Genomic DNA, 27200 nt, shown 5'->3' with positions numbered 1-27200 from the left:
TCCTTGGTCTTCCTGGTGTTCAGGATCAGGTTGTTCCTGGAGCTCCACTGTGTCAGATTGCTGACCTCATCCCTGTAGTGGGACTCATCATTGTTGGAGATGAGACCCACTACAGTGGTGTCGTCCACAAACTTCACCACTGTGTTTGTGAGGTGGACAGAACAGTCCTGGGTGAAGAAGGTGAAGAGAGAAGAGCTGAGGACACGACCCTGCAGCTGTGATGGAAACCTTTTAAGCCAGTGAAGTAATTTGCATCTGATCGCTCTGCACCATAATCTAAGCTGCTGCGTTCACTGAAGCAAACGTTTATGATGCTGCAGAAAACTGCAAATAAACCCTGAAATATTTATACGTTCATACTTAATGCTTCAGTTCGTCTGAGCTCTCAGGCAAACCGAAAGCAAAAACTCTTTTTTTGCCGTCTGAAGATAAGAGGATGCTGCCGGTCACGCCTGGCTCATATCAGCAAACGTGGCAGCGCTCCGTCACAGGAAGTAGAAACTGTCGAGTCAGCGCGCCGCTAATCATTAACCCTCCTCTGTTTCCTGTTTCCACCCTGTTCAGCATAAGGTCGTCGGGCCCAGAGGGAACGGAGAGACCGTCAGCTCCCCCACCGACACCACCCCCACTCAGGAGAACCCGCCGTTCTGAGTGCGCCACGCCACGCCGCCGCCTCCTCCCCCTCGCCGCCCCCTTCCTCACGACCTCAGACTGTACTGTTATGGAGCCCGGACCTCTGACCCTTCAGCAACACTCTGCATCTCGTCCTACGATCAGTAAAACGCGCCGCAGCAGGCAGACTGAGTGGACCGCCCCGTGGTCTTCTTCCTCGCCGCTGGGGTCCCGTTTAAACCTGAATAATTTGCCTCCTCCTAGTTAAACGCTCCTCAGCATCATTTTGAGCCAGAAATCACTTTCACGAAAGGAAAAGCCTAAAAGATGTTGAGCTGTTTTTGTTTTGTTGCCAACTTTAGTTTGAGAGCCGGCGCCTGTGATGCTCCCTGTGCGTCAGGATGGCGTTCAGTGCCAGTAAAAAAAAAACTAAACACCAACCTTCCCCTCTTCTTGCACTCACACTGTGAGCACGCGTTACCTTCACCTCCTCGCCGCCACCGTCTCCTCTCACACCTGCATCCCGTCTGTTTCACAGCTCTCTTAATGCACACTTGGCTTCGCGTTTTGATTGAGGACATCTTGGATGTCAGCATGTTCGTCTCGTCTCAGAAACCCTGCACACGGCCACAGCACCACGACAGAACCGCCACGGGTTGTAAAAACTGCACCCATTTTGTATTATAGACAGTTTTACACAGCTTTGCATAACGTTTTTACATAATTTTTATCAATCTGTATAAATATAAATGACTACAATATATCGTCAGCGGTAATAATCAGGGTTTGGAGGACTAAAAAAAAAACGGTCAGTGTGGTAAAGCAACACTAACGGGTCAGTTTTCCTCAGCCAGGAAGGAGTTGGTTACACTAATTTGAACTCTGAATACAGCCCAAACCGGTTTTAATTTGATAAACTGGGTCTAATTTTGGTTTTTTTGTTTCATTAGTGTGGATGTGAAGCCAACCGTGGTTTGCCAGCTGCTCTGCTTTGCGGCGTACGCCACCTACTGAGCCGTCTCACCGGTCCAGATTTAGCGTAAAGGAGAAGGAAGCTTTGACTTTTACTCCTTTCGGTGTCCATCTAGAGACTCTGAGGGCCACAGAAATATCTTGCGCTGCCATAGCCGACACTTTAGCCTAACAGGTGTCTGAATGTACACACGTTTGCTGCTGTTAACACAAACTAAATTCATTGGCTGCGTGACACTAAACTGAGAAGCTGGGCGTTTTGGAGGCTCTGCACTTGATTTAGTTTTACTCCAGCAGACATTGTGCTTGTTGGGAAATATTCTCCTGCAACTTCTACGTTCTCTCATTTAAAGTCCACCCTTCCCAGCCGCAGAGCGTGTCCCGTTTCCCCCCCCCCTCCGCTGCAGGAGAAAGGCTTTGTAATCGAGAACGTTGTCCGACTCTGCAGCGACTTCTAAAGCTCCAGGTCCGACTTCTCATCCGACTGCTTCACTGGGTCATACGTGTGTTTTATTGTTTCATTTGTGTTCACGATTTGTTGGATTACATGTTCCTGTTAGGGAGGGGAAATGTTTCCCCTTTCCAGGATTTGTACGATTCTTACGCCATAAGCTGAAGTTGCCAACATTTGAATATATCTGTTACATGATGCCTCCTCATCTGGCCAGGTTTTTCTTTTCCTAGAGGGAAATTCTTTCGCACGCCGCAAGAAATCTTCATCTCAAGTCGTTGGCTTTAGGATTTATCCCGAAGTGAAAGAAATGTGATTTAGTTGGAAGGTTTTTCCCACTGACTTAAATTGTTTAGAAGAAACTTTTTGGCCTTTTTTTTTTTTTCTTTTCTTATTTGTATCTTTGGAGACGGCCAAACAAAGACGTACCTTTTTGTTTTGGGTGCCAAGGGAAGTGCAGCTCGCACAGAGGAGGGTGTAGTACTCGGAGCTTTATTCACCTGGTGTCCTGGCTTAGTCTCTGCTGGTGTAGATCCTGGAAAGTGGTGAGATTTGGGAAATCATGCTAAAATAATTAAAGATCTCTGGTTTTGTTGTATATGTGTGGAGATCAATAAAGCATTCCTTTAAAAGAAAACCTGAGTTTGCCTCTTAAATTTGTCTCCAGGATCTGTGCTGACCTCGGTTGAAGCTTCGGACGGAACAAGTAGAGATGTTTGGATATAATTCAGACCAGCATGCCTGAAGAAACGAGCAACACAGACACCTGATGGGCTTGGCTTGTTTTGAGTCTACTATTATCTCCTCTAAACCAAAATATTCTACAATCAAATTTTTAGTCCATATGTTCAACAATTTAATTTTATTTATATAGCACCAATTCATGAAACATGTCATCTCAAGGCTCTTTCCAAAGTCAGACTCCATCAGATCCTCCAGATTGGTGAGAAAGTTTCCTCTCTAAGGAAACCCAGCAGGTTGCATCAAGTCTCTCCAAGCAGCATTCACTCCTCCTGAAAGAGCGTAGAGCCACAGTGGACAGTCGTCTGCATTGTTGATGGCTTTGCAGCAATCCCTCATACTGAGCATGCATGAAGCGACAGTGGAGAGGAAAACTCCCCTTTAACAGGGAGGAGAACCTCCACCAGAACCAGAACCAGGCTCAGTGTGAACGCTCATCTGCCTCCACCCACTGGGGCTTAGAGAAGACAGAGCAGAGACACAGAAAGCACAGAAGCTCACATTGACCTAGGAGTACTTTCTATGTTAGATGGTAATAGTGGATGATCTGCCTCCCCTGGATGATGTCACAGCTAACAGAAAGCCAGACCAGGTGTACCTTCTATGAAGAGAAAAAAGACAGAGTACATAAAGTTAAGCTTTTCCAAATGGGCTCATCACAGGACAATTAGGTCAAAATACAGCTGGGAATGTATGACAGACGGGCTGAAAAATACAGGAATGGTGTAAAGGCCTAGTCAAAGTTCAGACCAACCAACTTGATTAAAAGGCTGTGCACCAATAAATATAGGTAGCATCATTGATAAAGGAGCAAAATTCCTTCACATCTGTTCATTCCCTGACAGGAGCCTCGCCTCAGCTGCTCTCTTCTCCCCCACGGCTGATCTTGGGTCATTTTTGCAGCTTCAGTCTTCCTCTTCCTCCCCTCCATCCAACCAAAATGGGTAAAGTTGTAATGGTTAAAAAAAAAGCCAAACTATGAGGCGCTTTACAGGAATTAGAAGAAGTAATGTGCAAACCGTAACATTGCTGTATATACTGGCGCATTAGCACATTGAGGTTGTGTGAGAAATGCAGACGTGTTTAGAAATTCTGATCTGTTTGTTACTGGACCACATCTGTCATTAAAAAAATATTTATTAAAAAAAAAATACTTTTGTTGGATCTACAACAATTTGAAGACCCTTTTCCCCAAAAATCGACAGTTTTACTCAAATATTACTCCTGTAGTTTCTTCAGCTGGTACTTCTCTGGCCTGCTGCACTTGTGGCCCTTGCAACAAAAAAAAAAGTTTGGTTTAAATGAAGATATGAAGCATTGAATTTGCTTTTTTATTATGCGAGAGGAAACACCTCCTTAATTGTTATTCAGGTCTGGTGAATCCATCTTCAAATATATTATTTGTTGTACCTACATAAATGTTCATGTTTTATAAGGTCTTTGATGTGCGTTTCTTCTTTTCTCTCCTTATGCTGAAAATATAAAAAAAAAATTTAAGCATCATAGAAAATCAAATAGAAGTTAAATAATTAACTGACCAAGATTTTCATTAAAAAAAAAAACCAGGGCAGTTTTTCACTTTAACATTCAATTTCCAGTTAGCACACAAAAGCGTTTGTTGGGTTAAGTAGATTTAGTTTTTCCAGTTAACATTGCATAGTTGATTGTTTTTAACCCCACAACCACCTTTTAGTGTTAAAAGGAAATTAAATGTTAACATAAACAATTATCCAGGTTCACTTTTGTGAGTGCAAAATTTTTTATTTTTTTTTTTTGTCCTGTTTTGAACTTTTAACTTTATTAATGTCACCACAAGATGGAGCTATTTGCACGTAGCTGGCTCTGTGAAGGACAACATGTTAATAGAAGTTATATCAGTGGGCCGACAGATCCGGAAATGACTCAAGTTGTACAGTCACACAACGGTAATGCGGTACCGCGCGCGAGCTATTTTTAGAAACACAACGTCACGATGACGTCACATCACGTGGTACGCAGTAGGGCATGCTTGCATAGTCCGCCGCTGTGTCGCTGTAAAAGAGACGTGCGTTACCCTTGGTTTTACTCGGTAAACAAATGCTTTTTCCAAATCTAAAACCATGGTTTTTAAACATTGTTGCTATGGAACGTGCAACAGCGACTCGAGTTACGCTGATCGGCCGCATATGAAGGATGTTTTCTTCAAGACTGCCAAGGAGAAATGTGTACGCTTGGAACACCGGGGCGGTCGGCCTACACAACAGTTCAACCCGGAAAAAGTTACCAAATTCAAGTACATATGTAGCAAGCATTTTGTCGGAGGAAAGGGCCCAACCGAAGAACATCCTGACCCAATTCCAGCGACATCAAGTCAAGGTAAGAGTATTTTGGTGGCCGACATGTTAATAAAGTAGCGCCTGCTACCATGACAGCATACAGGCGCTAACATGATAGCCTGCTACCAGGATAGCTTACTCAAAAACATTTCAAATGAGACAAACATTAAACATATACCCATTCCTGGACGGTGATTGCAAACAACAACAAAAAAACGGCCGACGCTGCCATGATCGCCGCGCAGGAAAAAAAAAACAAAGCTTACCGTTCATCAACTCGGCCAGTTTTCCAGTCTTTTTTTAAGCCCTCGAACCTCAAGCTATCGTTTGAGCTGAAGGTTGGTGTGTTCTTCGACAGTGCGACCAGTAATCCGTGTGCCTGGGACATCGTCTTGTGAAAGTTTAACGGCTGTAAAGTCGGTCATATCTGTTATCCGTGCGTTCTCTCCTGTATGCGTTCTCTCCTGTATGCCCTACCTAAGCGGCAAAAGGGGCGTTGCTCTTGAGACGGTGACGTCACGTGCGCGGTACCGCATTGTCTGTTTTATGGGGTGTGGCTTTAGCTGACAGGTATGATTTAATGTGAATGGATGACACAGAAAGTGCTCATTCACCTCAGGGCGCGGAGGATAAGCTCTTACCGTAAAACCAATTAGAAAGCAGCATGAAGTTATATGGAAAGGTGAAAAACTTATAAACTCATTTGTACTGTGCCACACATTAAAATTAGGAGGCCTATTTATAAAGGAACCCTAAATAAACCCAAAATCGAATAGGAACGCTGAAAAAATCCACTGTCCACACACTTTATAAGAGCACAGACGTGATAATTACTTTTTACCATTTGTGGACCCGTGGTGAAAAGGGGAGAATTCTTTCCTGCGCGACCACGCCTCCTTTTGATGACGTAACAACCCCGCCGTATAAAATCGCGAGCAGCGCCCCCGTTGACTCCAGAGAGAAGCAGCGTTGACATCCTAACGGACCTTGGAGGGTTACATTTACCCAAAACCTTTTTTCAAATGGGCCCCGTCGCCTAGCGTTTGCTCCCCCACCCCCCATCCTCACCGGCTGAGTTGAATTGAGTGCTGCTGAACATCGGCACATCGTCTGGGTTAGTAAAGGTGAGTTCCCCGGTCACAGTGTTGGGTCAGAAAATGGTGGAAACCCAAGAGGTGGGGGTATTTTTTTTTTGTGCTGTTTGGCGAAGCGAGCTAAAGGCTAGCTGCTAGGAGCGATGCTTTTTCATTTTTAATTTTTATCTTTTTGTTTTGGGTTAGAAACTGGGTGAAGGGACGAGTTGGTAGCTCGTAGAACCGGTTATCAGTTCCCCAACTGTTAACGGTCGCGTCCAGCCTGGCGACGTGGAAACCAACTGACAAAATGGTCACCGCAGTTTTTAGGCACCGTCGTTGTTGTTTCGGACACAAAATGTCCTCAAAGCGAAGCGGGAAGTCTCCCCCCACCCCTTTTTCTTCTGTGAGCGGGGTGCATTTTGTCGTCCAGAACCGGTCCGAACCGGCTGGGCTCCTCTGCAATGCATGTAAAGACGTGGGGTTTGGCGCAGTGACGGTTGTAATGTAAACAGCCCACTGCAGATCGGTGGCCCGGTGACGTCATCACCATAACAACGAGGCTTTGGAGTGTTTTCTGTCAAAACAGATCAGCCATTGGTTGATTGCGATGCTTAGTCGGTTCTGATTGGGTCCAGTACAAAATCATTGCTTCCTATTGTTCATTCTTTGCACTAAACATGATATTATCTATTCTTTTCATCTTTGAGTGCCATAATCAGACCGTTATTTGATGTTGGAGCTAAATTGTGTAATGTAATCTTAATTTTTGTTATGTCTAATCTCAATCTGATATTAATAATTGTTTTTGGAGTTCATCTTTGTTATTGTGTTACATTTTATATGAAGGCTTCTTTTTTAAGGTGGTCAAGGTCACTGAAGGGGGGAAAAAATACAATAAAATGTATTATTAATCTTGTATTTTGACAGAATCCAGTCAAAATACATTTTGACAGAATCCAGTTTTTGTTTCCAGTAGGAAACAAAAACGTTGCTCTTTTTGTTGAGGTTTTTATGTGAATATTACATAAAGAACTGCGATTATTTTTCAAGGTTTCTGCTAGGCTTCTTAGACAAACCTTTTATTAATTAAATTTAGACCGTAGTCCTCATTTTCCCCAGAGTTTAATTTGTATTCGAGGCTTAAATTTGTATGTTTCTTTATTCATTGCTACAATTATATTTATTTTTATTACTCTTTATGAGGTGCCTGAGCTGCCACTGTATTTATATTGCATGATCTGTGTTTCTGACTGCGGGATAAAGGGGATAAATGGTAAAATCTAAACCCATCATTACGCAATGTAATAATAATGTTCTAGTAAATTTAAGTCACAATCACCTCAAATGTAAGTTAAAACTTACAGAAACCTGATCAAAACTGCTAACTAGTGTTTATTTCTTTTTTTGTAGACATTAACAACCAACAGGGTTTCAAATGCAGTGCTCTTTCAGATGGTTATTGGTACAATGTTTATCTCATGGTTGGCAAGAAGTTTGTTCAAATTACTTTCCTGTAGTTCTATTGAAAGAACAGTTTAAATAAAGCAGCCATCTTTGTTGCGCTCACATTTGGTGCTTTCAGTAACAGTCGGGGATTTTTTTTGTTCTTCAGGTTTCCATCAATTCCATCAGTGACCAACTACTAAAAAATGGCAGCCATTCCAGCAGGCGGTTCCCTCGTGGCGACCACTGACTACTACCGTAGTGAGTCTCTGTCTCTGGTGGGTTTCTCTGTGTTTTTGTCTAAAACTTAACCCCTCGTCGCCTTCTGCCTGCAGGGCGCATCGGCTCTACATCCAGTAGCAGCTCTTGTGGCAGTTCGGAGTACAGTGGGGAGGTCATCCCTCACCATCCAGGTAAATATCTTATAAAGAAAAAGCAGACGCTGATTTGTCCAGTATTGGTAAAGCTGTTTTCTATAAATTCAAATCTGGTCCTGTGTTGCATAGTTAAGCCTAGAATAAGCAGCCTCAGATACTTTATTTTCAGAGAGCTTTTGACAGCAGGTAAGATACTGACTGTTGATGACGCCCAACAGAACCCATTTTAACCTGCAGCCACACCAAAGTTCTGTACCAGAACCCGACCTATGCCTCAGTTCTGTGATGTAGGATGTTCCGTCTTGTTGCTGAACAGTTTAATACAGATAAACTAGTCTAATTGTTGCACCAGTGTGTGGGTGGTGCTGCTGTTGCCACAGTCAGAGGATTGGGTCGTTGGGCCGTATCAGCTTTTTTTTTTTTTTTCTGTGAGGAGCAAGATTTCTTAGACCTGCCACACCCATCCGGTCGTGGCAGTAAGCCACAGCTCTCGTTTAGCAATCCTGGGTTGAGTCTGAGCAGCAGCGAGGCGTGACCTCATCAGTCGTCCTGCTGGGGGTGGGAAGTTCTGCAGCTGGTTTAGGGACGGTTGACATTTTACTCACTTCCCACCACAGGAAAGTAGGTCACCAGTGGTGGGCGTGGCGCCGTTCTTTGCCTGTGGGACGTTGCGTCAGCTGTTGTTCTGTCTCCCCAGGTCTCCCCAAGCAGGATTCGGGCCACTGGTGGTCCAGTTTCTTCTTTGGGAAGCAGCCGGGGATGACGCCGCTGACCGAGGAGGCGCAGCAGAAGTAAGTGTGAGCATGAAGATGGCCGCTGTGTGTCTGCACACTTCTCTGACCCCGCTGTCTCCGGCAGGGCGGGGGTCTCGGGTGCGGTGACCAACGGACAGATCACCTGCATCGCCAAGGAGATGGTGATGCAGCGGCAGGCGAGCGAGAGCAGCGACGCGGGGAGCCCCGCCTCCTCGTGATCCTCACTGCAGCCTGCGCCGCACCCCGGGAGAACCGAACCAACGACCAACGCTAGGCGACGGAGATCGTCCCGTTTACAACCTTTTTTTTTAATATATTCATTCTAGTAAAGGCTGCGTCGTTTTTTTTCATGTTTTGTAACTTTTTTAATGACTAAAAATGAAGAAAAAAATTGAAACTTGTGTTCCCTAGCATCTGTTACATTGTTCCATTGACACTGTTCCTACTTTCACATGTTTGTGTTGCCATTACCGTCTCCCTGTAATGTTGCTGATGCAATAAAGTAGTCTGTTGCAGCCTAATGCACTGGTGGCGTCCTTGTGGCTCCTCTAGAACTGCAGGATGGGGGGGGGGGCTCTGCATCAGATCAGAAACTATGATCAGAGATGCTGCCGTCTATGATTTCAGGTTACAAGTGTTTTTGTTTTACATGGTAGACATTTAGTCAACTCTAAAGATGGAGACAGTCTGACAGCAGAACCAGGAGTGGAGCGTTCCTTAGCTGCAGCTGCTGGTTTTGGTCCAGGGTTATTCCAGGAACGACGTAAACAATGGAGAAGCCGCTCTTTCTGCTGCCGGACTCTGACTCAGTTCTAGAACTGTGGTTCTGAAGGCCCACCGGGTCGGAAGGAAGAGATCCTGCAGCTCCGCTGGCTCGGAAACAAACTGAGATGACCCGGTCTCCAGAACCTTCCAGTTCATGTGTTGTGGTTGTGCATGGTTATTTAAGTAACTTTGTAACCAAATGTTTCATTTGTACCAAACTCCCAGCATGCTTTTCACATTAGACCTGCTTGGATTCCTCTAACAGCCCAAACTGAGATTATTGTTTATTGTCCCACGGTGGGGAAACGTGGGTGTGACCGTGGCAAAGAGTTGAACGCAATAATGGCAAAGAGGGGGAAAAAAAACAAGCTAGTCTGAAATCAGTCCTAAAGACATGCCAAGAATAGATGATTTTTATTTATTTTATCAAATAACAGCATCTCATAAATGTGGAGATGAAGCCAGGTTTCGGACGGCTGGCTTGGATCAGAAGCAGACCTCCATTCATCCAGTGTCTACAGCCAGCAGTCTGGGTGTCAGTCTGAGTAGATCCGTCAGGAACTGGATTACTTTCTGGACTTCTCTGTGCATAGTGATAGAAGTGGGTCGCATAGATAATGATCACATTCTTCTGGTTGGCTTTTGTAGGAAATACTGACTTCTGCTACTTGTAATACTAATGACGGATTGTAAAAACCTGCTGAACTTTATAAATTGTTCAGGCTCCATGTTGCCCCTTTACACATCAAATATAGAGTATATATCCCACCTGGCCTGATTGGCTGAAGACAATAGCAGGAGGGGTCATTTAATTAAAGCTAAAATGAAATAATCTATTAATAAAATATGACTGAATATTTTCTTTTTTTTTAAAGCATGTGCAATCATTTCACACGCGCAACTTCCTGAATTTATTTGACCCAGTTAAAGGCGGTGGGCGGGGTCAGGAGGACTTCCTGTGCAGGTTAACCAATCGGATGGGTCTTTTACAAGCCACGTGGATCGCTGCAACAAAAGAGCCTTGAAATGATTGAATAAATTAACTTATGACGTCGAGGTCATGCAGTTCTGACAAATTTAAAGTCAATGTTCAATTAACTTTTCAGGAATTTTCTAACTTAATTTCCCAACCTAAAACACAGAATATAGATACATTACACCATGACTGATGTTTTAAAAACCTTTATTTCTGTAAATTTTGATTTTCCTCTCACATCTAATGAAACATAACATCTAAGAAATGTGGGTTTAATGTTTAATACCTGCTTAAAGGCTGTCTTTTTTTATTTATTTGACAAACAAGTGTCATCAGAACATATATTCTAATTCGCTGAATATTACTGTTGTACACTTTAGCAATTGTTTCTATATTTATTGGATTTCTGGCCTGTTTGCCACTGTGTGGTGTCCAACATAATGCAAAATGTGAAATCAAGTTTGTAACAATATATTATATATTCTGAAGTGAGGCAGCCTTTAACTGACCTTTACACTGTTTTATTTCATTTTAGCAGGAAAGTCTTCAATGATTCCTGCTCCAAAATAACAATCTGTTTATTATCTTAAGCTGAAATCATTCTGACCTGCAGATAAGCGTCAGATCGGAGCACCAGATCCTGACAAACGGGTGTGAAATGGGCTTATGTAAGCACCGCTGTCCTCCATTCAGCCGCTCCGTCCCTCTGTCCGTCTCATTGAAACGAGGGAAAAACAAACAAAGAGCAGATCTGCTGTAAAACGGCCGTTCTGCTCGACGAAGCTGAATGGCTTGCAAAGAGTTTTCTTTGCTCTGCAGCTTATTTGTTCTTCCACGCTGCAGTTTTTCCAGTTGACCGGCTGCTCAGAGGGTCACAGATCGCCGACGTGAAGGAGAGACCCAGACCTCGGCCTCGTGTTGTCAAGTTCCCTTTTAGTCCAGTTTATGAAGTACATTATGGGAAAAATTAGACGGCTCCAACATTTCTACATGGTGCTCTTGTGTGGGAAAGAAGAAGATCCTGTTAATGTTTTAGATGTTTATTAGTGGGTACATCAGCAATTTAATCCAGCATCTCCTCTGTTTTTATGACATCAACTTCTGGACCAGATCATGACTGATGGAAACCCATGTTTTCCTACTTTCTGAGGAATGACCAGGGGGTCTCGGAGTAGTTTCCAGACCATAAGGTCCAAAAATGTCCACGTTCTGTTCCTGAGTCACTTCGCTGCAACTTGTCACCCGACGCCCCATCAGGCTGGAACATCCACAGATCATCCCTAAATCGTTTTGGATGGTTGGAGGACAAGCAGCCCCTCTCACCTCTCGTCACAAGCCAGCGTTTCAGGAGGAGCACTTCCACCCACCTGCTGCCAGTGGAGAGCAAGCTCTGCACTGGTGGCGACATTTTGAAGCGCCCTCCTCAGTAGATCCCAGCCCCTGGAGCTTGATGGAGCGTCTTGGGTTCCCTGACGCCTTCTTGTCTGCGGCTGAACCTCTCAGCACCTCTTTCAGCGGCATTATTCTCACCAGCAGTTTCTTTCTTGTGAGATCCCTTGGAGGCAAAGCGCTGGTGACGGCGTGCTTTTCTCTGAGGGAAAACCACCGCAGACAGAAGGAGACGATGCTTCAACGCTCACCTGTTCCTGTTTTACGGCTGCCACTCGGCTGGGTAGAGCTCCAGATTTCAGCGCGACGCTGAAATGAAGCTAGCCGATGTTGTTACTGGACACCAGTACTGTGTATTAAAGTATTTTCCAGCAAATAAAGCTCCTTTTTGGTGAATTATCTTTAGTAGAAACACAGAAAGAACGAATAGCGGAAGAGAAGAATCTAAATTGCAAAGTTAAAAAAATACATTTATGACGGGGACAAACATATAGATGGATAGTTACACAAACTCTCATTCCTGCATTTGTTGCATGCTTTACTTTGGGGAACTCGGTGTTTGAAAGGATTCAGGAACAAGGCCTCAAATTTAACTCAGCGAATGAAATCAATCAGCAGGCTTCTGTCCGCAAAGGTTCACCGTTTCCCTGCATGTTTATGTATTTTCTGTGAACTCCTGGGCATCAAAGATGATGGTCAGTCTGTTAACCAATCAGATGCTTCTGCTTTGTCTACTTGACGTGTTGGTCTCTGGGTTTGCGGCGTTTGGTGCTGGGAGACGGACCCAGAACAATCTCCACCGATAGTCCTTTGGTTCCCATGGCAAGGGGTAGTCCTGAAGAGATCAGTAGATTTGTTTATCATGACTGGTAAAGTACTTTAAGTACGACAGACATATATATATATATATATATATATATATATATATATATATATATATATATATATATATATATATATATATATATATATATCTGTATGTATGTATGTATAAATACGTACATGCATACACACACACCCACACGTACATATTTACATATATACATACATATGTACTGTACATACATATATATGTATGTATGTACGTACAGGTAGAGCTTGTATGTATTGTCCTACCATGCTTTCTTTCTTTCTTTTCACAATATTCTACTTTTCTGAGGCATTATATTTTATATTTGGGTTTTTTTCCTCATCTGTAATCTACAATCCTAAAAACCACAAGGAATAAAGGCTTTAAACTTTTCACTCTTATTTGTAATTATGAGCTTCACTTTCTGAAGTGAGTGACAAAAAACATTCAAATAAGAACTTTTTGAGCGGTACATATGTATGCATGAACAGTTGGACAGGCAGGTTTCCCTAAACGCTGTGCAGGAGGAATTAAAGTCAGTTTAAAATAATAAAAAATATTTTTTCAGATTTGTGTGTTTTACCAGGAGGAGCTCCCATGCTGATCCAAAGGGTGACCTGGTTCTGTTTGTGCATGTTGGAGTCGTTCTGACGGCTCAAGGTTGGGCTCATCGCTTCTGGGCTTGAGGGCAAACCTGAAAAAAAACAAACAAACATGTTATTCTTCTACAATGCTTCCACGTTAATATACTTTATTATCAGTAGGGACAGATTGTGTAGTTTCTGTCACAGCCTCTTCGTGTTACCGCCTCTAAAGTTTCCAGGAGACGTCCCACCCACGCGCTGTACACGTGGGATTGTGTGCTCTGGGGAGTGAGCGGTGCGTGAACCAAACCAGAGCCAAAACTTTTTTTAATCTCAGCTCGTATATCCGGCATTCCCGGCTTGGCCCGGTTCCCGTGAACCCATTCATCCCCTCCGCCGGCTGCTCGTCATCAGTGGAAATGTACTCTGCAGCAGGAAGCCCCGGTTCTTCGCTGCAGTTATATCACGTCTACTCTGAATCCTGAACGAACCTTCACATTTAGCATTTCTTTCTCTTTCACACCTTAATCTTTACAGGTTTTAAACGTCTTTGCTTAGTTGCTTCCTTCACGTTGCCTTGGAAAGGTTGTGGCTGCAGACTTCAAAGTGTTTTGTTGTTTTTTTTATTTCAGTCGACCAACACAAATAACACAGATATAGCGATAGGCTCCATTAACATCGTCTTTTATCTGTCCGTCAACATTTCAGAACAACCCTCGTCTGCTTTGTTTGGTTTCAAAAAGTCACGCCTGTATTTTTCCATCAACAGTTAAAAGAACTATCTCCTCCTGTTCTGGGTTCTGGGCCAAATCTTCCCCAGTTTTCCCCTGCAGGTTTTGATGCCGGCCAGACGTCTGTCAGGAGTATTTCGGCATTTCTTGTTTCTCTGTCTGTGCCGGGGAGGACGGTACGTGCCGTGAGGGCTGTGGGCACGCGGCCAGGCTTTAGTATTGTGGAAATTCTGCGTGCGGGAGAGAAAGTACAAACAATGCATTGTGTGAAGACATGCAGTGACTGCAGATGCATTGTTTACATGAAGGACACCGGTTTTCTTCACTTGGTTACGTTTTGATGCAATAAAAAATGAGAATGTCACACCCTTCAAATGACTGCTGAAACAGAGTTTGTTTGTGTTTTAAAAAGCTACATATTTAAAGCTCATCCTGAAACAAAAGTCAGTTTGCAACAGTGCAACTTCGACAAAAATACACCAATATTCTCATGGCGACTCAGCGTGCACCGACATACTGAAAGAACCATCGTCTATACCCGCTTATCCTCGCAGAATGGCGGTACACCCTGGACCGGTTGACAGCCCAATGTGAAGACAAACAACAATACACACCAAAGGACAATCTAGAGAGATTAACCAAAAGTCTCTGAATTGTGGGAGAAAGCAAGAGTACCTGGAGATGCACGGAGAGAATATGCTAACTCCATGCAGAGGGCCAGGATTTGAACCGAGGACCTATATGCTGCAGGGCAACAGTGCTGTCATGAAGACCCGACCCATCATTAGAGTGTGGAGAACAGAGAACAATTAGGTCCAAAACTATTGGCAGTAACACTAATTACCTTTTTTTTGTTCAATCTGTTCAACATATTTCCAACATAAACTGAGAAACTGAAACTTTTCCTGTGTTTAAAACCACAAGGTAAGAAAATACATGTAATGTATCCAAAGAAGTGAAGACTCCCAGTGTCGACTCTTCTTCGTGCTGACTTCTTTATTTCTCCCTGACCTGCTGGGTATCAACTCCTGGACTATGTCCCGATTAAAGGAGCCGGTCGATCTGTTCAGTCCAAATGCCATTGATTGCTCTACAGCAACCCATGTTCCTGGTCTCATCCCCCTCTGTCCCTCAAGTTCTGGGTTTATCACCTTATCTATTGGTTGTCCCACATGCCAATCATTCTGACACGCTGACGTAATGCCAGTGTCCGTACTCGTTCCTTGTTAGTTTCTGCTTGCTGGCTGTGCACTTCTAGTGTTTATGTATCCGGTTAGCTTAGCAGCTAGGTTAGTGGTTAGCTTAGCGGTTAGCATCGTGTTAGCCGTTCATTGTAGCTCCGCTGCTCTCACCTTAAACTTTGAACATGGCTGAGAGTCGCAAGAAGTGAACAGCATTCATGTTTATGAGAAGAAGAGGAAGGACTCAGGAGAAAGAAATAAGACCGGAGTGGATTTGGGAGATTTTTAAAACGCGATCCCCCTAAAGAGCGGAAGGGCAGGGAAGACAGTCTTACGCAGATATGCTAAAAGGGACTTGGGGAAACTTCTGGAAAAATAATTTTTTGACATTAAGCTAGCTTTGATGTTGAGTGAATAGTGCAGGTTCTTGTACTTTAGATAATAAAATATTATATTATGTTGCAAAGTAGTTCCAATGACAATATTTACTACTTGGCTTCCAAATGGCCCAGAAGATGGAAACTAACAGTAACAGTTCTAACAAACCTGCTGTCTAACTTTAACTCTAAAGTGTATCTCTCTGGTGCATTTTTGGTTAAAACATGTTAGTTTGTTTTCAGTGAAGTAATTCAAGGTATGTGGAGCAGCCAGAAATTGTAAGTGCAGGGATAATTAAAAATAATATTACCTCAGTAGAAGCAAAATGTAAGGTGCAGTAAAATTACATTGCATGAGGCGCGCTTTTCCCCCAATTTACTCAAGTAAATTATAATCTAACAATTATCTTTATATTGTCATTAAAGCATACATTGCAATGAAATTTGTCCTCTGCATTTAACCCATCCCTCAGGGAGCAGTAGGCTGCCACTTTGCTGCACCTGGGGAGCGTTCTGGGGCTATGGGTATTGCTCAAGGACCCAGGGTGGCAGTCTGTAGGATTTGAAACCAACATCTTGCAGCCTTTCCAAGACACAATCACCAGGTCACCAGTACCCGTTAAACCAAAAGGCCGAGACGCAATGTATGTAACTTGGTACATCCCACCTCTGTTTGAGCTTCAAGCATGAAGAATGTTCATGTTCAGATCTCTTGGACCTGGAGCTCAAACAAGAGCTTCCAGACCTAAAAACAGATCTCTGTGTTTGTGTCTGGGTGTCGTCATACTTCTGTAGAAGTGGTTGCGAGCGAGCAGGCTGGCTGGAGAGTTGACGCTGGTCATGTTGTTGCAGACATTCGCAGACTGTTGGACCTACCGGGCCGGCACCCTAAAGACAGGGGAGAGACAGAGTGGTCAGGAATGATGGTCGCTCCTCATGGCTGTCTGATGATGTCCCCGCAGGAGACTCACAGGATTTACTTTACTGCTTCAGTGACTTCCACTTAATATATGGAGTGAATGTTGTGCCATTATTGTTGCAAGCAAGACACGATTCACAAATGGAAATTAGGGAAAAAAATACTATCCAGAAATTATTTTTGTGAAACTTCTTAATCAAAAAAGGGTTTGAGAGTAGCTGTTTTCTCAGATTTTTTTTTTCAAAATTTTATTTTTTCAAATTTCTCTTTTTCAGATCGAGATTTACGAAATGCATTGTTTTCGAGGTGCGTTTTACAGATCAAATTCTCTTCACTTGTTGTTCTTGATGCACACATTGACCAATAAAAATGTTGTTGCTAACGTTGATCCACACCAATAGAAATGTCTCTTCGCTCCTCATGCCAAAGGAAGCCCGCCCCCAGGAGTGAAGAGAATGTGATCTGTAAAACGCATTTCGTTAAACAATGCATTTCGTAAAACTCGATCTGAAAAAGAGAAATTTGAAAAAATAAAATACAGGACTGTCTCAGAAAATTAGAATATTGTGATAAAGTTCTTTATTTTCTGTAGGCTATTCAAGTGATTAGTTGAATAGCCTACTAGTATACTTTTTCACGATATTCTAATATTTTGAGATAGGATATTTGGGTTTCTTAAGCTGTAAGCCATAATCAGCGATATTAAAACAATAAAAGGCTTGCGATATTTCAGTTGATTTGTAATGAATCCAGAATGTATGACATTTCATGTTTTTTAATTGCATTACAGAAAATAAAGAACTTTATCACAATATTCTAATTTTCTGAGACAGTCCTGTATGAGAAAAAAATTTAACTTTTAAGACATAAAATCTGAGAAAACAGCAAAGTTACTCTCAAAAACATTTTCGATTATGACAGTTTTAATTTCTGGATTGCATTTTTTTTCTAATTTCCATTCTTTGCTTGCAACAATAATGCAATTAAATTCACTCCATGGGGGACAGACCTAAACCTCATTTACAGATATCTTAGTTCCATCAAGATTTTGTCTGTTGTTGCAGGAAATGAATGCTTAAAGTGTCTGATTCATAAACAATGGCAGAACAAGAAGGTATCAGATACATTTGAATTACACTGAAACCATTTCAGCTTTCAGGGATTCCTTTGTTGGCTCAGCGTTGTATTCTGTGGGGGGCCAAAAACTAAAATAAAGTAAAATGCCTGGAGATCAGAGCCAGTCTTTAGGAGGCAGGTGTTATAACCCAGACAACAAAATGTAAAACTCTCAAGTTAGCCACAAAGAAACAAGATGGTTCTGTTACAGTTTGGGAAGAAGAAGAACCTGAAAAATTCTGGAAAAGGGTTAGATGAGACCGAGATCTGAATGATGGGCTAAGGAAAGAGTGGAAAATAACACAAGGAGCCTGAAACCAAAGCAGAGTGGCTCCTCTGTTGAACACAAAGTTGGGAGGGTCCTGGTTTGGGCCAGTGCTGCTCCTGCAGCTACTGGAGGAGCAGCACATCACTGTTGATGGAGCTGCATATGGCATAACAAGTTCTGTGAAGGGACACTAATTATTTAAATGCAACTGAGTGAAGGAAAATAAAGAAACTAGAACAAGCAGTAGATGAAGACGGCTACAGCAGAAGGTCTGCAAAGCATCACCAGATAATGTTCTCCTCATGACCTGCTGGTGTTTTCAGGCAGTCGCTGCATGGATGACGTGGAACAAAGCACTAAATGGTAACAAAACTGCCATCAGTTTGACCCAAACACCATATAAACAGGAAATAAGGGCGACTGTGTGGGATAAATGTTATAAAGTGGACATTCATGCCAATGATCTCAAAATAAAGTCTAGAGTGCAAACCTGAATCATGTCTGAGTCTGTTTTATACGTTATAATGAGCATGAATGCAGGAACTGACAGACAGCGGGTCTTTTTGGGTTTTCTATATATATATTTTATATCTCCCTTGTTAGTTTTCTCAGAACTGCAACAAAAAACGACGCTGGAAGCACCGAGGTCACAGAAAAATGTCAGAGAGGGCGAAGGATGTTGATGTGGAGGAAAGACGAACCTGCAGAGGGCAGGAAGGGCAAAGACTGAGCTGAAGGTCCAAACAAATAAAAGACAGAGGAAACGATTAGTTTCAGCTAAAACAGGAATAGTTTGCTCACTCCTGCCGCTATTATTAGCTCCTGTGTGGGTTTATGTCACAACAATGTTTGCTGTTCAGAGATTTCCCCCCTATCTGATGCCCTTAGGACAGGTCAGCATGCGGTGAAGGCATGACTCAGCATCATCCAAAGCCAAACTCCTCCACTCCCTCAGCTCTCGCCCATAAGAGGACAGAACAAGGTGTTTATGATACTTCCAGTTGTGCATTCATTGCTATGCTTAATTACTTGCTGGCTCGCTGAAAACACCTTTGCGGGCATGTCTGTGAAGAGCAGGGGTCACCAAGTCACATGGTCTGTGTTTGTTCAGGTCCAGTCAGACCAGCCTTGCAGCGCTGCTGGCTTTAGATAACGACCTTTTTCTGGTAACGGAGGCAAAAACATTTTGTGGAGAAGTCAAAGTCAGCGGAGCAGCAGGTGGGATGTTCCTGTTGACTCAGTCTGAGTTGTTGTTTATCGATCATCCCCAGAACTGATCAAACATCTCCTGCCAGTAACGAACAGCTGGGAGTGACTGATTAACAAAAACCAGACTTCACCGTCCTGCCCAGAGATATTGATGCTGACGTGTGCTGTGCAGGTTTTATTTTGGTGCACTTTTAAATTGTTGTCAGATTGTTGTGCAAATTAATCTCATTTTGATTTTATAACTGAAAACCTATTTAATGAGCTGTCAAAAATGACCTTACTACTGTATTTTTTTTTTTGAAAAAACTGAATATCTATTCTCAAGTCAGTACAGTCAAAGCATCGGTGAAAGATTATTATTAAACAGCAACAGATGTGCCTGAAACTTTGTCATCCAAGGATAAGATAAGATAAGATAAGATAAGATAAGATAAGATAAGACAAGATAAGATAAGATAGACTTTATTGATCTCACAGTGGAGAAATTCACGTGTCACATCAGCTCAATAATCAAAAGAAGGTGCCAAAAGGAGGAAAAGGTGCTTGAGGTATATACAGTGTGTCCACATATATACTGTGTATCGAGAGAAAGCAGAGATTTAAGATGACTTATGTACATTAAGGTGACTTATATACATATGGATTTGGCATTGTACATTAAAGTGATAGCCGGTAAATAACAACAGTGAGGTAGTGAGATAACTATAACAGCTGAAGTAACTTATTTAACAGGATTATTGCACAGGCTATTGCACAGGGTAATAAATAATAATTGCACATTAGTTATTGCACAAGTTATTACAGTTATTTGCAGCATTGTAAAGTCTGATAGCAGCAGGGATGAATGACCTGCGGTAGCGCTCCTTTTTACAGACAATATGTCTAAGTCTGGCACTAAAGGAGCTGCTCAGCTCCTCTACAGTCTGGTGCAGGGGGTGGAAGGTGTTGTCCATGATGGATGTAAGCTCAGACAACAAAGAAAAGCAGCATCTATTATTTCTGCATCGAAATTGCCTCACAAACAGGAAAATGTTTTCTAGATCATCAAGAACTTCAGGCTGAAAGGTTGACTTGCACAGACGTTGCCTCCTCACATTTCTCCTCGTGAAGAAGGAGTGGGACGGAAACCTCCTCCAACAGGAACAATGTTACTGTGATCGGTGGATTTTCCAGCGTGATGGAGCAGCTTTACACAAGGCAAGCATTGTAAAGTGAAGCAAAGTTCACAACACAGAGACTCTGGAGCTGTGCTCAGAAATCTCCTTAGATCTTAACCCAAACATGTTGGTTTTCACCCCCGTCTTATTGGACAAGGTTAAACAAATCTCCCGTCGACTGCTGAAATAAAAACTCGATGCAGATGATGTCCTCTCCGGCATGTCGGCCAAGTCCTCCTCTCTGGACGCGGTCCATCAGTTGTGCATGGCTACAGCTGCTGCAGACGCCGTTTGAGCTTTTGTTCATTTGTTCACACCGTGCAGCAGGAAATGCATAAAGGAGTCTCAGTCTCAGCTTCAGTCCACTAAACGCTGACTGCATGAACTTTACGATCAGTGAGGACTAAAGAGGCAGAAAGGAGCCACTCTATGCTGGGCCATAAATGTGGAAGTTATCTGATCGCTCCTGGCGGAACAACTTTTTCTCCGACCTCAGTCTCTATTTGTTGCGCATCTCAAAATAGGACTGGATCAGCTGGAAAAATGTTACTCCCTTTATAACTATTGGCGCTCAGTTCTCTCCTACTGAGCAACGGTCCGTTTGGGAGATAACCGTGCGCTCCACCAGCACCTGTGAGTGGTGGTGGTGATGTTTTACCAACAGATCAGACCTGTTCAAGTTACAAAGTCAGCAGGAAGTTACGCCCCACAGACACACAGTGGCTGGTTTGAGTCCCGCGTCTGAAGGGATAGTAGATCAGAGGTCGCTGTGACAAATATAGATGGTTTTCCACTGGCATGAGTGTGCAGAAAGCTCACAGCTGTCTGGTGTCAGCAGTCATCTGTCACTATCCTCCTTTCCGTCTCCTCCGACATTATTTCTTTTGTTTCTGTTGCATCTTGTCTAAAACATCATCCTGGGAAGGTTCAGAAAGCATTGTCACCAGTTTAACGCAGAGAAGCAGACTCTGCTCTGAGCTCCTCCTCTTATCCCACCAGGTGAGTCCAGGTGAAACAAGGAGCTCATGTCAGCCTTTTATTATTTGGGTCTCTACAGTTTACCGTTGAAACAATGATCAAATGACAATGGATGAATCTCCAATGTGGAATAAGACATGTAAAAGTGGATGAGATGCTTAAATTGCCCCACTTGGAGCAGCAACCATCTTCAGTATTTGCAACCAAACACAGTAGAACCCGGTCCTACCAGGTTGCACAGGTCATCCCTGCTTTTCTACTATTTTTCTTCCCTTTGCCGTCCTGGATGGAAACATATGCAGCCACATCTGCATGTAACAGATTGTCGTGTGTTTTCTGATGTAGAAGTGGAAGTTCTGGCACCACCACAAATCTAATTTCATTTCATTGAATGTGTTTTTAAGGGGAATAAAAAGTACTTCATACTTGCTTTTAGTTGTTAAAAGTCAAGCTTATTAAGCTTGTTACAGACTGCCTCATGTTTCACTGCAAAAACTGATCTAAAAATAAGTAAAATGTTCTTAAAGTTAGTGTATTTATCCTTGATTTGGGCAGGTAAATAAGATTATCTGCCAATGGAGTGAGTATTTTGACCCCTAAAATAAGATAATAAGACATCCTTCACTTGAAATAAGATGATGGCGATGAATTGTTCTTATTTTAAGTGCAAAAATCTTATTCCATTGGCAAATCACCTTATTTAACTGCTCAAATCAATGGCAAATACACTCATTTTAAGAACATTTTACTTATTTCTAGTTCCGTTTTTGCAGTGTTGACGGGAAGATATAGGGAGTTCCTTTCCCTAAAGTAAAAAAAAAAAGTTACTTCCTTGTAACCTTATTCAACAGCCAGTTAATCTCATACAATCAAACAAATGCCAAGAAGATTTGCTCAGTCAGCAAACAGCAGAGCAATCAAGTCTTAGGAGGAGGCTAGGCAAGAAAAACAAGTCATAAACCCGCTGACCTTTGAGTTTGTTTTTTCAATTTCTGCTGGTCTAGTTTCACTGGAATCCTGTGCAAGAATTAATTTAGATTTAATTGAATGTATAACAGAAGGAAAAACAGAATTACAAAATTAAAAAAAATACTTAATAGTACAAATTAACTATTTACATGTGCAAAAGTGTGGGTAGAAGTATAAACTTGTCTTTAATTCACCTCTTTTCCAGCTACAACATCATGCCGATTACTTCCTAGTCCTAAAGATACAGCACTGTCATATTTTTAAAATCCTACTTCCATAAGAAATTATTTAATCCAATATTTCTATATCAATGATTAGTTCTCATATTTACATGCAGGGATGACTTTCTTCTTGAATACAGGAGGAAAAGTCCTGGAAGGTAAACACTGCAACACTCGCACACATTTTATTGTTTATATGATTCAAAAATAGGAAATTTCTGCTCAATTTCTACTAAATTCTGCAGCAGCTGCACATGAGGAGCAAAAAAATAAAATAAAAGGTTGAGATAGAAAGGATGTTTTCTTTCTCAGTGCAGTAGTTATACCTTGTGATAACCCTTCACAGATAAGAAATTAGCGCAATGTTGTCAACAGAAAATCTGTCCATAAAGCCATTAAAACTCTCCACAACACGATCGTTTCTGAAAGACCTTCTAAGTTATACACAGTATTTTGCAAATGTGTAAAACAAATGATGCAAAAGGATTATTTCTCTTTTAAAATTTTTTATTTGTGTGTAGCTACCCTTTAATCTTCACTTTAGTACACAGACTTTGGCTGTTTTAAATCATATTAAAAGGCAATCAATGTAAAATATTAAAGCAGGTGGAAAAAGCTAAAATTTTCTTCAGAACTGATATAGTGGAACCTGAGATGCTGCTTTGACTGCTTGTTTCTGTCATTTTTTTTACTCCTGTTGCATCATGCTGATCATTTACAGCGTTGTGTTGCTTCTATTTTAATACAGCGATCCACGCGGAGAGCTGTGGTTGCCGAGGTATTTGCAACAGGAGCCGCTCACGTCTTCTGTAAAAGTCAAAAAGTCGAGGTGCAAAAACACTTAAAGCATTTATAGCTTCTCTGGTTTTGTTGACATCTCAGAAGTTGTTATTCTCAGACCATAACTATTAAATTAAAAGCACTGAAACATTATGTCAATTCCTGCAGTTAACCTGAGCAAAAGCGACGGTGTCATCGGCATAGAAACATAATTCCTACCGTTGGTTAGATTTGAGATGCAGCACCTTTTCTCGGATCCTGCAGGACAGGATGAAACGAGTCCAGTAAAAGCAAAATTATGGATCAGAAACTGAAATTTGAAGATTAGCAGATCAGCAGGTGGATGGGAAGTCTGAGGATGATGCAGTATCTTGAGCAAAGGCAGTTTCTTGCTGTCAGGGTAATATTTTTCTAGCAGCGAGGTGTGTCTCCTCCCCTCTACACAACACAGCCTCAGACAGGATCTGGAGGCAGGCCTCTTCCTCTCGTCTCTTCCCTCTCTGCCTCTTCTTGGTGAATCTCTCACACCGGAGCTCCTCAGGCGTGGATGTGGGCAGGGAGTAAACATGCAGTCCCAGAAATGGGCCACACCTCCAGATTAAAACCAATTAAACATGTGCCTCTTGAGTTAAAATGAAAATGAAAACAAAAATACAAATAAATCAAGAATCTGAGAAATTTGCTTTTCTTTAATCTCACACGGTCCAATAAAAAGCTGATCTGTTGGCTGGTTCATGAGAGTGAGTTAAATGTATGTAAAGTATACACATCATGGATTTAAAGCTGGTAGGAAAGTCAGAGCAGCGGCAACACGCCTCTCTTTGGGATCCGTTTGGGTTCTAATTCCAACGTTTTCCTCCACCGACACTGTGACAGTCAATACAATGATTGCAATACATTTACACACATATTAAGTCTGCACCGAGAATGTTGAAGGGTGAAAGCAGGCGTAAAGTTGTCAGTTTGCATCTCAATAAACAGGATTTAATTCCTTACATCTCAAATATTTGATGTTTTGCAGCACAGTGGATCTTGATTCTGATCCCTGGGGCTCACAGTGTTTCTTATTTTAGATGTTTATCGGCTCCAGCACGCCTTCAAATTATTTCGTTACCTCCTCACACTGCAATAACTAAAAATAAGTCAAATATTCTTGAAATTAGTGTATTTGTCCTTGATTTGAGCACATAAATAAGATGGTTTGGCAATGGAATGGGATATTTTGCACTTAAAATAGGAACAACTTATCTCTATAATCTTATTTCTGGTGCAGTATATCTAATCATCTTAGTTTAGGGGTCAAAACACTCACTCCATTGGCAGATAATCTTATTTACCTGCTCAAATCAAGGATAAATGCACTAATTTCAAGAAAATTGGATTTATTTTTAGCTCAGTTTTTGCAGTGCAGCATCCCATCAGTTGCAGGAAAAGCCGGTTTATTTAAGACAGCTGTCTGGAAACACCTAAAACATGCAGGACATTGTGTTGTGAGGATCAGGATTAAGAATCTATTGTCAGTTAAACAAAAGTCTCTACTGACAACTCAAAGGCGGCACTTTGCTACACGACTAGAACTATTTACACAGTGTGAGCCCTTTCCTTAGTATAGTATGCCAGGAAGCCGGTCCAGGCCTGCGGCGGTAATTGTGTGGTTTTTCTTCTCTAGTAGAAGCTGAAGTCTGTGCAAAGGTTACGCTGTATAAAGGTGACGAAAACTTTAGAGGAAATCCAAACAAGTCCAGTAGGAGGAGACATTCTGTTTGGCCCTGCTGAAGAGATTCCTTCCTGAAATGTAACTAGAGTCTCTTTAACGGAAAGAAATAACATCATCCGTTTTGTAATTTCTTGTCCCAGTCGACAAAAAGTGATCTCTAATAAGTTGGACTAGCATCTTTGAATGTAATAACATTACATTGCTTTTAAAACATTGCTTATGGACAAAATAATTCACAACAGTCTGTGATGGTGTTATTTAAAACTAACTTCCTCTGAAGTTAAACCAGTAACAGACAAAAAAGTGAAAAAAATTGCAATTTAAAAAAATATGGGGTTTTGTGCAGAAGGTATAAACTGTAAGTATCTTACCTGCAGAAGATGACTCTCTTAGTCTTGTAGAGATCACTTTTTAAGGTGAAGTCGTATTTCTGCTTGGCATGAAAACCCAGTTTGCTGGACCAGATATCAGGGGATGGATGGATGGATCTTTTCTTTCTTCAAAACAGGAAAAGATTAGAAGGAATCGGGCCTGACTCAGCAAAATTGCTGTTTTCCAGCAGGTTTCTGCTCTGCAATGCATATAACACACATACAGTTCTGCATCACACCAATCGATGCATCAAAACAACACAGTCTTGTTTGCATTGATGGCGGTCATGCTAAAAGATGAGTTTAGGCAGGAGTTCCCTCGTATTACCATATTTGCAGATGATATTATGAGTTATAGTGGAAGTAGGCAGTAGGAGGAAGAGAGCATGGATGGAGGGAGATATGATTTGAAGAAAAGTCAGTACAAGCAGGTTTTTTCCTGTCCCTGTGGGGGATGATTGTTAACAGAATGATTGCTGACAAAACATGTGAACCAGCAACAATGTAGGGTGTCAAAACACATCAAAACACCTCCTGTTTGCACTGAAAGTCCAGTTTAGAAAAATCCTTTATCTTAGAGATGTAATCCAGGGCTGGAAAAGCATATTGATGAAATAGAAATGATATTGATCGATATTGATAATTATCAACTAATTCAAAACATATATATATAAGTGCAGCCCTGGCCATTTTATCCTGTTGCTTTGCGACCTATTTCTAGATACAGAACACACAAACACTGAATTCAAACTCAACCCTTTATTCAACCAACTTTTTACCAAAACTGCAAGTTTTTAAAAAGAAAAAAAGAACGTGTGCCCTCTAAACTCGTTGAAGGGGGCGGAGCTTGGTGACAGAGGTTCCTGGGTCTGCGTTTGTGATTGGTTGGGAGGATGTAGTGACTGTAATATTAACCTACATGATAGGCTAGAATGTAAAAGGAAGGAAAACTATCATTATATTAAACTTTTTATTGGCTCTTTTTTATCATTGATATACGTCTATTGATCAATATTTATTGTTATTGAATTATCGTCCAGCCTTAATGCAATCTTCTATTTTGTCAGAACAAATTTAAATGAGTGTATTGTTAGACTTGTTGGAGCAACACCTCTAGCGAAGAAGAACACGCAGTGATGCGTATTCAGCACCGCCCCCTATTGGGGTAGCACGGTACTGTTTTGCCTCGCACAAAGATTTTTAATCGTGCATTTATGGCAGATTACACAGACTAAATATGTCACACACATTCATTATATATTTCAGACAGACTACAGAACGTCTAATCTGACGTAAATATTGGCGGTAATATAAAGAACGAGAGCAATGGGCTCGCACCAACTGTCTGCATCACGGCCCTTTCAGATAGGAGGCGATTTGCTCTGCACGGGCTGCTAGGTCAGCCCAGAGGCCTTTACCATGTCTTTAATCAGGCAATGCATAAATTCAGTGATAAGAATATTGAAATTATGCTGAAATTAAATATTCAAGTGGACGCACTGATTTCATTTTAGCAGTGTTAGTATTTTACTTGTCATGATGACAGGCGAGGCTCCCCTGACTGCATCTCACTGCTGTGAACAGAGGAAAAAGATTTAGACATTAGTCTCTTTCTTCGCTGGATAGAGAGACAAAACAAGTTTCATTTATAAACTTTGAGTAGCATAATCATATTATTTCTATTCCTGAAGAGGCAAAAAGCATCAGCTGGATACATCAGAAGCATGGAGGGTTCTGTAACACTGGTTTATAGGCTAATAGCTGCTGCCGTCATCTTCCGTTTAGCTGTTTTTACCAGTTTGTGGTTTGAGGAGAAAGACTGCAACATGGTGGGATTTTTACAGTTGAGGACCGTGGGAGAACAGGGTCTAAAAGCTGCTCCAGAGGGGCCTCGTTTCAC

At 41.9% G+C, this 27200-nt stretch overlaps 2 protein-coding genes and 1 long non-coding RNA gene across 17 annotated transcripts in view; 2 read left to right on the top strand and 1 right to left on the bottom strand.

The window, feature by feature from the left end:
* The window catches only part of tpd52l2b (tpd52 like 2b), a 28677-nt gene extending 26005 nt beyond the window's left edge, over positions 1-2672 (top strand). For all 15 annotated transcript variants that reach the window (XM_021309295.2, XM_021309294.2, XM_021309292.2 and 12 more), the window contains one exon: positions 565-2672. In XM_021309295.2, the coding sequence (XP_021164970.1) occupies positions 565-651 (87 nt within the window). In that variant the 3' untranslated portion in view covers positions 652-2672. The remainder of the gene's footprint in view (positions 1-564) is intronic.
* A 3363-nt stretch (positions 2673-6035) lies between these two features.
* ppdpfb (pancreatic progenitor cell differentiation and proliferation factor b) lies at positions 6036-9263 on the top strand. The gene is made up of 5 exons (XM_012850092.2): positions 6036-6215; positions 7780-7871; positions 7946-8023; positions 8685-8778; positions 8846-9263. Exons 2-5 carry the CDS (start codon positions 7817-7819, stop codon positions 8958-8960), a joined length of 342 nt encoding a protein of 113 aa, XP_012705546.1. The 5' UTR covers positions 6036-6215; positions 7780-7816; the 3' UTR covers positions 8961-9263.
* A 3061-nt stretch (positions 9264-12324) lies between these two features.
* Positions 12325-23740, bottom strand: LOC105915848. The gene is made up of 4 exons (XR_001165023.3): positions 23432-23740; positions 16383-16483; positions 13306-13416; positions 12325-12707 (listed from the first exon to the last, which is right to left on the bottom strand). It is a non-coding gene; the product is annotated as an uncharacterized LOC105915848 (long non-coding RNA).
* Positions 23741-27200: the final 3460 nt, after the last annotated feature.

This window comes from Fundulus heteroclitus, chromosome 1 (genome assembly GCF_011125445.2).
Source record: "Fundulus heteroclitus isolate FHET01 chromosome 1, MU-UCD_Fhet_4.1, whole genome shotgun sequence".
Classification (NCBI taxonomy): domain Eukaryota; kingdom Metazoa; phylum Chordata; class Actinopteri; order Cyprinodontiformes; family Fundulidae; genus Fundulus; species Fundulus heteroclitus.
The sequence above is the reverse complement of the archived record's forward strand: the minus strand, read 5'-3'. Positions and strand labels throughout refer to the sequence as shown.

Excerpts from the sequence above, each read along its gene's own strand:
- ppdpfb (XM_012850092.2), top strand. The coding sequence starts at position 7,817 with ATGGCAGCCATTCCAGCAGGCGGTTCCCTCGTGGCGACCACTGACTAC. Across the intron at positions 7,872-7,945 it reads GACCACTGACTACTACCGTA|GGCGCATCGGCTCTACATCC; the intron begins GTGAGTCTCTGT and ends TTCTGCCTGCAG. Across the intron at positions 8,024-8,684 it reads GGTCATCCCTCACCATCCAG|GTCTCCCCAAGCAGGATTCG; the intron begins GTAAATATCTTA and ends CTGTCTCCCCAG.